Source organism: Mizuhopecten yessoensis, unplaced genomic scaffold (assembly GCF_002113885.1).
Source record: "Mizuhopecten yessoensis strain PY_sf001 unplaced genomic scaffold, ASM211388v2 scaffold11173, whole genome shotgun sequence".
Classification (NCBI taxonomy): domain Eukaryota; kingdom Metazoa; phylum Mollusca; class Bivalvia; order Pectinida; family Pectinidae; genus Mizuhopecten; species Mizuhopecten yessoensis.
The window spans coordinates 800,424-812,583 of NW_018408916.1; the positions used below are offsets into that span (position 1 = coordinate 800,424).

At 37.1% G+C, this 12,160-nt stretch overlaps 1 protein-coding gene and 1 long non-coding RNA gene across 2 annotated transcripts; one reads left to right on the forward strand and one right to left on the reverse strand.

The window, feature by feature from the left end:
- Positions 1-3,005: 3,005 nt before the first annotated feature.
- Positions 3,006-5,623, forward strand: LOC110467382. Its single transcript, XR_002464856.1, has 3 exons — positions 3,006-3,840; positions 5,153-5,195; positions 5,368-5,623. It is a non-coding gene; the product is annotated as an uncharacterized LOC110467382 (long non-coding RNA).
- Positions 5,624-6,717: 1,094 nt separating this feature from the next.
- On the reverse strand, positions 6,718-10,873 carry LOC110467414 (tripartite motif-containing protein 6-like). The gene is made up of 2 exons (XM_021524568.1): positions 10,810-10,873; positions 6,718-8,825 (listed from the first exon to the last, which is right to left on the reverse strand). Exon 2 carries the CDS (start codon positions 8,793-8,795, stop codon positions 6,816-6,818), a length of 1,980 nt encoding a protein of 659 aa, XP_021380243.1. The 5' UTR covers positions 8,796-8,825; positions 10,810-10,873; the 3' UTR covers positions 6,718-6,815.
- Positions 10,874-12,160: the final 1,287 nt, after the last annotated feature.

Consider the following 12,160-nt stretch of genomic DNA (forward strand, 5'->3'; position numbering starts at 1 on the left):
TTTTCGTCAGGTTGGTTAGTATGGATTATGAGAAGTTCTTTTTACACAACCAATACATTTTATTGGTTGTGTAAAAAGAACTCCTCATCATAAAGTTTAGGTTAATTAAGACATCATTTGTAGTAAAGTTTGCACATTCTGAATATACAAGTTACAGCTTTTATGCGAAAGTCATCTAACTCCGATGAATTCAACTCATGCTCTACATTTCTTCCAATGAGGATATGAAACATATCATAATCAGACATGGAATGTAAGTACACACTAAACATTATGTCTTTTATATTTATAATATCACACCATAAATTATCTCTTAACTCTCTTGTATAATCACATTGTAGAACTATATGGGTGGATATATCACTGTACATAAAGCCACATTTATGACATAATTCTTCACCCTCATACTCTCTGACAGTAACAATTAATTTCATGACATATTGTATAGCTTCTCTTTTGGCTGGGAATTTAAAAGCCAGTCTCCATAATACATGTGGTACTAAATGACCGTGGATAAGAGAAAATCTGGTATAATCATTGGCCATTCCTTCTCGCCACGCTAATTCCTCTACTGAGTATACGGCATTCTTTACTTTAACACGCCACATACATTTAGACGGAAAATCACAGTTAGTTATAAAATCATTAAACACTTCAAACAATTTATACTTTTGCAGTATTCTTAGTATATCAACTGCGAACCCTTGTCTATTTGAACTTAATAACACCTTTTGATATGCTAAGTGTTGCCTGTTTGGGAAATTATCCGTGCTAAGGACAGGATCCAATCTCTTCGACAAAATCATTTCAAATTTTTTAAATATTACAGGTAAAAGTGTCACCCCTCTATAACTATTCGGGTCGTCTTTCAGTTTACCATTTCCCTCATACAGTGTTATGATAAGGCCTTTTTTCCAGTCATCAGGTATATGTTGAGACTTAATGACAGCATTGTATACCTTCGACAAATGACTATATAGAAATTCACTTCCGTACTTGAAGCGTTCATACACAATATTATCAATCCCTCCAGCTTTGTTTAGTTTTAATTTACAACATATATTTTCGATTTCACACTCTGTAACAGGGTCGTCCAAATACTTGTCCTTTCCATTGGAAAGCCCAATTTCAATGCCGCTAACACATTTTAATATCTCGCTCTGAAACTTGTTATCGAAACGATTGTCTGCCTTATCAGTAAATATATCTTCGAAATGGCATGCCCATTTTTCTACCATTTCATTTGATTACGATAAGTGACTCCGTCGTACTTCAACTCAGTTTGAGCATATTGTTTCGTTGGTGTTTTGCTCTTTAATAGCTGCCGAAATAATTTCTGACCAATTTCTCCAGATTTATCTATCTCTGTAAACTGCGCTGTCATGTACTTCTCAAACGCTTGCCTTAAGCCCCTTCTAAAATCAGTTTTAGACTGTGTGTACTCTCTGTAACTATCATTTAGTACATCTCGTGGTTTCCCACCGCTCACCCATATCGCTCTGACTCCTATCATGGTATCGTGAAACAATGCCAAATGTTCATTCCAGTATGGCTTTCGATGCTTTTTGAATTTTATTTCAGGTATAGACTCTTAAGCCGAATTTAGTAATGCTGACACAATTTCATTACTATATATATCAATTTCATCCTGCGCTATTACTTCAGTACCTGGTTCGCGTATTTTGGACAACTTATCGTACAGTGATAACTTATACTTCTATAGCATTCCCTCTGACACAGCTTTCTTCCAATTTAACCTGACATTACATGATTTTATAGACTGGAGTTGATACGTTGTTACATTTAATGAACAAATGGCAGGTAGGTGTTCCGACAGGTTTAACTCCGTGTCCTCTAATATACATATGTCGTTTACCAGGTCAAACATGCTCGATTGAATTATTACATGGTCAATGAGTGTACAATTTCCGGTTTGGGGAGAAAATGTATAAGAGGAACCACTGCATATGTTTGTGATATTTGCAGACATTAAGTTAGACCTGTCTAAGAACTCCTGAAAACATGGAGAACGAACATTTTCAGTAAATTTATATCGCGGTCCTTTGAATTTTACATTCATATCCCCATGAAAGATCACCCTCCCTCTCTCCGAGTTACCTGAATACAGCGTTCCAGCATATCTACATTATTACTGAACACATCGAACGCTCTCGAAGATGCTGGCATATATACAGCAACACAGAATATTGACAGGTCATCGGATGCAACAATTTCCGCTCCTACTATCCTTGGGTTATCTACCTCAATTTCCTGTAAGCGATAGCGGGCCTTTTTGAATAGGAGAGCAACCCCGCTTCTCACACTACATCTATACTTAAAAGGATCTATTTCGTAAACAGGTTTTGCGAATACACTATAACCGACAGATTTAAATGTATCAAAAAACGATAAGTTATGTTCCCTTATCCAATGCTCAGATGTTCTAGACAGTGTGTTAGGCACGGAGCTCCCGCCATCAGCACCTCAATGTTCCAACACATAACATTAAGCTTAGTCATGACTATGCTTAACTAGAAATACTGCGCGAGGAACCCATGGCCTCATTCTTATGCCATCAGGCCAGAAGTGACTGCCAATAACTATGTCAGCATCCTCCGATAGGATGTTTAACTGTGCCGAGGCTGTACTCTTCCACCGACGTACAAAGTACCTCAGAAACGTAACACGCACACCAGCTTCTTCCAAGAAGTCGTGCATGGCTGATGCGTAGGCTATATTCTTGTTGATGCCATGAATGTAAAATCGACTAATTCTACGCCTTGCTTGTGTCGTATAACCAGCAAATTTCTCTGATAAACTGGAGTTGGATTTTGGTGTTGGATTACAAACTGATGTAGGAAAATGCACATGTATCTGCCTCTTGCATTCTTTTCCTTTATCCTTAACACCCTCTACGACATTGTCCGTTACATCGTTTTTGGTCACCCCTGGGGGAACCCCAGTGGGGACTATTAATTTTGGTTTCAGTCCCAGATTTTGACCTCTTCTATTTACAGCTTTCGTGTGTTTGCTTCTGTCGCTAATAACAAGCTTTTGGATAACTCAGATATCGATTTAGGAATAGATCTAACATACAACCAAAAGGCGTTCCGAATTTCAAACTGAGATGTTCCCAATATGAATCAGTCACCTTTGAGGTTCCCGAAGGGGTAGACTGTTATATTATATATTGCTATTGATTGATTGAGATTTTAATGTCTGACAAACGACTATATTGGTAAAATTTCTTTATAACCAATATAAATTTTGCAATAAAAAGCTCAGGTAGAAAAGCTCAATAACGCCTCTTTTATTTTATCATCTATTCACGCAGTGACAAAAGAAAACGTCACCTAGCAAAAGGGCAAACTTGATTTGACATGTCGGGTTTGTGCTTGCCGCCGGCACACTACATTCACGCATATGCGCAATTTGGCGGACGCAAATAACATTTTGTATGGCTTTGCATTTCTCTGCAGTCCGGCAAAACTTCTAATCGAACGGCAGGTGCCGAACATGCGGGACTTAGGGGACATACGTAATCAGTAGGTAGGTGCCGCCTTCCCGGCGGTAACCGGCACGCCTGAATCAAGTTCGTCCAAAGAAAAAAGTTTACGACATTTATGGAAATTGCTTTATTTTTTTAATTTACATACCATTTTCAGCCGTAACATTATAATTTCAAAGGGTGATATGTTATAAATAAATGCGCGATCATTCAAACAAATATTTCATCCACGTTCATATACCGCATGACAACGTTTACAACTTTGGAACACTTTACGACATAACACTTTACGGCAGAAAATGGAAAACCGGAAGAATACAGGGTAATGTAAGGTAAGTAGTTCATTGCCATATTCTGAATTTATATATTAAAAGCGCTCGACACCGTTTACTGAAAGTTATCGTTTTTGCGGTGGTGGCAGTGCCATGGTGACCACGAGGTACCGACAAAACAATACCATGTTTTGCCGGTACAGTTCCACGTGCACGTGGCGATACTGTACCGTGGTCATATTTTATATTATTTATGTATATCGCTATTGCCAATAATATTCCTGTCAGTGTCCTGTCAAAACGTAAGGACAAATGTGTTTAACAGCACTGTTGTGCATGTATGTATTTCTTTTCTATGAAATCAACCAACAAAGATCCAGTCTAATTTAGGGATGTAAACAATAACATGTTTTGCCGGTACAGTTCCACGTGGTCACCACGTTGCGATACTGTACCGGCAAAACACGGCATTGTCATATTTATGTGTATCGCTATTGCAAAATTATATTCCTGTTAGTGTCCTGTCAAACCGTAAGGACAGATGTTTTTAACAGCACTGTTGTGCATGTATATATTTCTTTTCTATGAAATCAACCAACAAAGATCCAGTCTAATTTCGTGGAGGTTGCTTCATAAGTTGTAATAACTTACGCCAAATCTTATTTTCCAATTCTGGTTAATAAAATATGTTTAAAGTCAACGTCTAATTTAGGGATGTAAACAAAATTGAGGGTATTGCGGTATTTGCAGCTCTTTCTGCAAATCATTGCTCCTTTCTTAATATTTCCCAAGATCACTGATGGTTATATCTGTAACATAAAACATTTCTCTTTAGTTTCGGTACCGTAGGTGTAACAATACAGGTTGAGCACAGGGACTTGTATGGACTAATATGATACATATTAGCTAGAAATATGTATATATATATATAGGTATTTCTAGCTTATTTTATCATATAAGTCTATACAAGCCCATGTGGGTTGAGCTTACCAGAATATATTGCAATACAGAAGGAAAATATTGCGATACTGTCGCAATGTAATTTCATAGGAAAAAATGGTATTTTTTTCTGATAATTGGGCTTAATAAGTGTCAAAATGCTGTCATTAAATCTGAGATCATTTGTGTGATACATTTGTATTGAATTGTATGCTAGTAATAGCCTGGATTATGGTTATTGGCATATCTATTCGACTGTTGCGATTCGCATTGTGATAGATACATGTACGATATGGCCTGTGTATTGCGATATACTGGTTTTCCGATACATTGTAATTGCACCCCTATAGTCTATACATGCTTTAATAAACCATGATCGCACTAAATATCCCAATTAAGCATTGTAAGATAGCTGATATTTTATCATTTCCAGAATACACAAAAAATGGAAGGAGGGACAGCTGCTGAAATACACTGTAAGTCATTACAATTAGNTATGGAGTTAAATAACCACCAATACAATACCAGTACAAACTAGTGATAGGGATTGGAAATTCCTTAATTATCAGCCTTTAGTTTTGGTGAAAATTATTTGCTCCAATATGCATGTTCAGTTCTCTTATATCATTTTTTTTTTCATTTTAACAGATGAACTATCTTATCCTGGCACTTTGGCATGTTTGAATGTGGAAGGCCTTGAAATTGGGATGAAGAAGGCCAGGGAATGTCACAGAGATAAAAAAAAAAATGAAATTATTTGCAGTGTTTGTGTTTTATGGTCATAAAACATGGAACATTTTCTTGAAGTTAATCAACCACATGCTTTCCTATTATATCCTAGTAGGTTGGCATGGTTACCTAAACAGCGTGTATGCATACCTGGTCATTGTTAGACCATTTTGATTGACAGGTGGGAATATGTCGGTTGTAGCTTGGTCAATGATTTATTATACTGAAAATAATCAGACAGGAGATGGGGTGACTTTCATGTCATTTTGACATATTTCTAGTTGTGTACTATTCCGTGTTCACTTGTATTTTCCCGAAGTTCCGTATGGAAAGTATCGAACCGATTCCTGCTTTGGACTGTTGGTCCCATAACTGGACAGGCGTCAATGGTTTGAGTACTATTTGACATTTGAGCACTCGTTGTTTTACATAACCCTTTAGCATCATTCCTCGCGTCTTTGGTAATATTCTTCTCTTTTGTTGATTTCCTTCTTTCGGTAAATTCCTGACGTAGGTTTGCAATAGATGATTGACACTGGTTGACATCCTCAGTAAGTTTGTCGACTCGGCTACCAACCTTACAGAAGTTTTAAGCCTGACCATACCATTAGATTGTTCGTCATCAAATCTCGACGCAATTTTTTCACAATCACTTGTCTTCTCCCGTGTTTGAGACACATCGGCTCTCAAATTAATCAGCTTTTTTTCCAGCGAGTTCTCACTTTTCTTTAAATCGTTTTTTGTTTGAAACGCGTATGTTCATGTTACTCGCAGTTTTTGCAGTGTGTCACACTCTTCTTTTGTTTAGTTCTATGGTAAGCTCGTCGTTTTTCTGTGTCAGTTTGCAGTTTTACGTAGTTCGTTAATTTCCTTATCTGACTTGGCCAATGTACTCCTCATTGTTTTCTGTTCCGTTTGGTAACTTTTTGCTCTATTTTGTGCGTCCTCTTTCTCTTTGAGAATAGTTTAAAATTTATTTTTCAATTCACATATTTCCTTTTTATTGTTAGTTTCAAGCCTCATAGGGATTTAGTTCTTCTAGTTGACCCCTTNGGGGGGGGCTAGTGGTTAGGGCATCATTCTCCAGAAGAAGACGGTTGAACATGCTATGTGATTAAACAATCAACAGCACAAATGTCAGTGATCTACACATAATTATCTATATATTTTACCGTTTTATATTCATAAGGATATACCTAAATTATTTATTTCATGCAATGCAATTATTATAATGGATAATAATAATAGAAAAAAATATAACAAAAGGCAGGAAATTACCGATTTATATAAGAACAGTTCTGTTAATTGTATATCAAGAATACACTATTATGTCAAATGTCGATCTTGTGTACGATTGACTCTGCAAGTCATACAAGTTGAAACACTTGGATGGAATCCCTCTGACCTGAGAAGTTTGTCACCACCAGTTTATCACCACAAACAGATATTGCTCGTGGTTGTCCGATACCGTCCGCTGCCGTTAACAGTTCCCGGACGTTAGTCCCGTCCCCGGACATCTGTACCACGTTGTGTGAGGTTTGACCACAGACATAGATGTTACCTTCCATGTCGACGTCCACTCCATACGCACGCTTAACTACACCAACCTTCAACACGTCCGTGTACTTGTTGTCAGTAGACAACCTACCAATTACCGTACTACCAGTACTAGTATAATGGGCGATAAAGAGCTGTCTGTCCTTGGAATCATTTGACAACGCGAATACTCCGTCAGTATATCGATATAACGTCTTTGTCGTCCCGTCTTTCTTAACACTGCAGACCTCGGATCCTGTACTCACGATAAACTCATCATCTCTGTACGTTATACCGTAATATTGTTTCGTTGTGTTTATTACAGACGACAGTGTAAGTTTGGAGGGTGTCACAGTCACTACATGTATACCTCCAGGGCTATATATAGCGGCCGCCACAGTGGTGTTATCCACCATACACAGATCCCAAGGATTTCCATCCAATTTCAACTCGTCCACAACATCCCCAGCGTCGTTGATTAACTTGATCTTCTTATTGTTGTAATCTCCCAGCACAATTCTGCCATCAGGAAAGTATACAACACCACGAGCATCACAAGCAAATTGATCAGACGGACATTTTATGTTCACCTTTCTTATTTCCCTTACTTCACATTTAGATAAAGGTTTGACGAGAGTTGGGACACCTGGTAAATCTCTTCGTTGCTTTCGGACAACGACTTTACCAAAGTTCAGACTTGTCACGTCCGAATCGATTTCATGTTCAATACTGACAGTTGAAATTGACATCTGCATTTCTTTCACTAGATCCTTACAAGCCTCGAGCTCCGTCTGACCTTTCTGGTAAAGTCGGATCGTGTCCATATGATCGTTCTTCTGTAGAGCTGTAGCGGACGATTCTAATGTATTCTGTATAGCGACCTTCAGTCGTTCACACTTCTGAGTGGACACCTTCAGATTTTCTCTTTCCTGTTTGTACGCCGTGATTACGTCATCTGTGATTTTCTTCTTCATCTCTCTGATACGTTTATCCATACGTTCCTGTAGGTCGTCGATACTTTTCAGTACCGCATCTTTGTCGTCTGCAATGTTCTGTTGTCGTAGATAAAACTCCTTTATCATGGATTCCATGTCGTCTGCTCCTTGCTGTAGAAATGTCTTTCTTTCCTCTAGTTGGGAGCTACTATTCAGTTTCTCACAGTAATCCTCTGTTGTGGACACGTTCTCACATTTCCTGTGACCAACAGTTATACATTTACTGCAACCCAGGGACTTGTGATCCTCACAATAATAAGAGATCTTCTTCTGGTGTTTGTCGCATCGTTTGTCAGATGTTTCCTGTCTCAGCAGGAAATTCCCGTAACCTCTCATATCTACAATATCACAGCTCACATGGACCACATCATGGAAATCCACTTTACAAGACTCACAGAACAATGACTGATTTATTTTACACCAGAATTGTGCAGAAGTCATGTTTCCCTTTCTTTGGCATGGCGCGCAGTAATGTGGCTCTGTCGTCCTGTTCCTCAGTTGTATCATCTCTATGGTAACGTTGTCGGTCGGGAACTGCTGGGCCCATTTCTCTTTGTCCTCTGTTTTGTCCACGGGGTGAGTTAGGGTCCTACATACCGGACAGATAAAGGAAGTCGCCGTATCACTCGTCCCTAACACCTCATTGACGATGTAGCTACTCAAACATTCCTCACAAAGAGAATGACGACACGGCAGAGACTTCGGCTGTCGTAACTGCTCCAGACAGATTGGACATTCGAGAAGTTGGGAGTCCGACAGGTTTGGTAGTGTGCTGTCTTCAGAGTGAGGGTCTGGATGGGGAGCACCTTCCGCCATTGTATACGTACTCAAACACTAGTTTTGTATCTGCAAGTATGAGAATAACGAAACATCGGTATGACTTTTATGGAACGTAAAGTGTGTTTCTCACATAAATAAGAGGAAATAAGACACTGTTCATGTTACTACTTATAAGATTCGGTTGTAGACACCTGCGGAGATGCTAGATATGTTACGTGTACCAATCCCGATTTTTTATTAATAAAGTTTATATACTGTATCATAGCGGAGAGATATAATACTAATGCAGGTAATCCATTCCTCTGATGTCAACATATGGAACGGTTCGTTATCAATTTTACAGAGCATCACAATAGGTTTGAAATACAATTCAAATTAACCCGATTTTCACAGTGATGCGAAATGCTTAGAGGTTACAATTAAGTATCTTGAATATTATCACAAACTTAATGTTTATTAATAACATTTGCCTGGTATAGTGGGTATCAGCCGCAGAAGGTGTTATTGATCTATATAGAACAACATAACCGTTACAAGTATAGTTTCTGAATCAAGGTTGGAAAAACACTTCAAAGGCACAGACCGATTACCTTTGATTACATGTCAAATGGTCACTAAAATGCTTATCGAGTACATTCGCCTGGTATTCAGTCGTAGTTTATATCTATTGCGTTTTGTGATTTATCATGCTATTTGACTTATACAGTGCAGACTGAATGCTTGGCTCTGTTTGGATTGGTTCACAAAACAATTTCTACAAAAACAAACTTGGCTTTAGATATGAAATAATTATGATCGTACTTTTGGTACGTACATTTCAAACTACATCAAAATATGAGTAAGTATTTCTCAGAGCGAGTGTCCGATCCGTAGCTGTCTCAAGAATAACAACTATATCAAATATGTATAAGATATTCCATTCGCTTTTTATTTTTTGTAACTCCTAATATTTTTCATCAGTATTCGGACATATTTCCTAAATAATCTTCATTGAATTATATATCATTCAAACGGAGAGGTGCAAACTTTCATATACACCAATAGAATGAGTTGATAGCGTAGTTGGATTATCATGAAAGTACGGTACTTTACTGAGAAAACTTACGTACAATGTATATATGTGTCATGTGTTGTTATAAAAAGCTGTGCGAAGAAAGTCATGGAAATTTATTGTTGTGTTTTCTTGCCATCCATGTATACATTAAGGAATCCTTAGAATATTATCCATATAATGTTTCAGGCTTCTGTCCTCCTCCTTAAGTCTTATTTAGGAAAAAGTTGTCTTGGTTTTCATGTTCTTTGATATTTATCAAAATATATGTTTCCCTTATGGATAGCTGACTAATTAGGTTCCTGTATCGTACAACGGGAGGTACTGTAACTCATAACAATGTACCCTTCCCTTTGTTAACAATTTCCCTTTAAAACTTTTTGTCTATCAAAATCATCCTTTTCCTTGTTGAATTCAATATATTTACCGCCCGACAAATCATTTATTACGAATATGTGAAGAAGAGTAAATTTCAACGTGAAAGCTACTGATGACGGCAGATATATAATATATATTATATTTGCTTGTTATCAATGTAAATTCCGTTCATATTCACAAAGAATATAGATTTAAAATAAAAATGATTGTGTTCGAACAATTTAGTTCCGATTAGGTCATATTATTGAACGTATCAACGCAGACACGTGTACAATTGAAATGTATGTATAGAATGAGGGTTTGCCAAATTTTCCTATTACTTCCGCTCTGCATATAATTAGAAAATGGCGCCGTTGCATACGTAAAGTCATCAACTTATGGTATCCGACAGTGGTGTTACTGTACAATTCCTACTCTATTGTCCATATATAGTCAACTAATGACGTCATGTACTTCCTCTTTCGGTTTCCCTACGTCTAACATTACTACAGCCGCTACAGCATATTCTACGATTACAATGAACGTATTCTGAGTGCATACACTATATTTACATGTTCATTTGGTGTAAATGGTGTTACTATTATTCAAATATAAGTACGGAATATGTATGACTGTACTTACCGCTCCATCAATGAATATGTAGGACACCTCTCCGTTGTTATGGCGCCCTTTGGAATGTGACTCAATACACTAATAAGACGTCCGTACATTGTAATGTCGGGTACGATATATCCGGATAACTTACGACTAGTTTACTACACATAGCTTGTTTCGTTAAGATATCTACTAGAGAACAAATTAACACATCAACCTTACAGGTGTATTTTATTGACAATTTACGTTAGAAGACACGCACCCTCCGGTACAACGAAATGTTCTAGAGCTTTTATCACTTACACATCATCATTGAATTTCACGAAATTGATATCCGTTTAACTTCAGACCAGGTAATCCAAAACTGTTCATTCACTCTATGCTTTACAGTTTATCAGTAAGTACAGGTACTGAGATCTAACGGAAATCACGACATGTATGATATCAATCGATAACATAATTCCTTTTGGTATATCAATGTGATACGAAACCAGAGTAAAATCAGACGGAATATTCCAACGTCTCAAATCAATAAATTCTTAAAAAAATATCAACGTTTGAAAAGCTGATATTTAATATATTTTTGTTTGTTTTGGTGTTTTTTTAAGATAGAGCGGCAAAAAGAAAATAAAGATGATCAAGAGATATATTTTCATAAGGATAAATGGCAGAGATTTTTTTGTAGGTCTGAAATATCGCCTATCATGATATTGCTTGACACACGTGAACATGAACGAGTATTAAAAAACGAACAATTGTAACAAAAAAAGATAACACAAATTATATGGTTCACAGTGTGAAAATCATGTTATCTTTCAACTGGACTTAAATCTTTTAAGCGTACAGCATCTATTATAAGTTTTTCAAACTTTAGCGTGTATTACGAAATCAAATTATATTAAATATTGAGTGGGATATCGTATCAATATCGTAAAAATGTGTCGCGTCGTTATTTATCTAGTGGCAGCTAATAGTCGATATCAGAGATGTAAAACATAAGATATTATGTTCGGACTGTATGTACATGTATCATGTTCGAATTGTAAGTACATGTATAATGTTCGGATTGTATGTACATGAATGATGTTCGAATTGTAAGTACATGTATAATGTTTGGACTTTATGTACATCTATGATGTTCAGACTGCGTGTAAATGCATGTTGTTCGGACTGTGTGTACATGTATGATGTTTGGACTGTATGTACATGTATGATGTTCGGACTGTATGTACATGTATGATGTTCTGACTGTATGTACATGTATGATGGCTGGACTGTGAGTTGTACATGTATGGTGTTCGGACTGTATGTACATGTATAATGTTCGGACTTTATGTACATGTATGATGTTCGGACTGTATGTACATGTATGATGTTC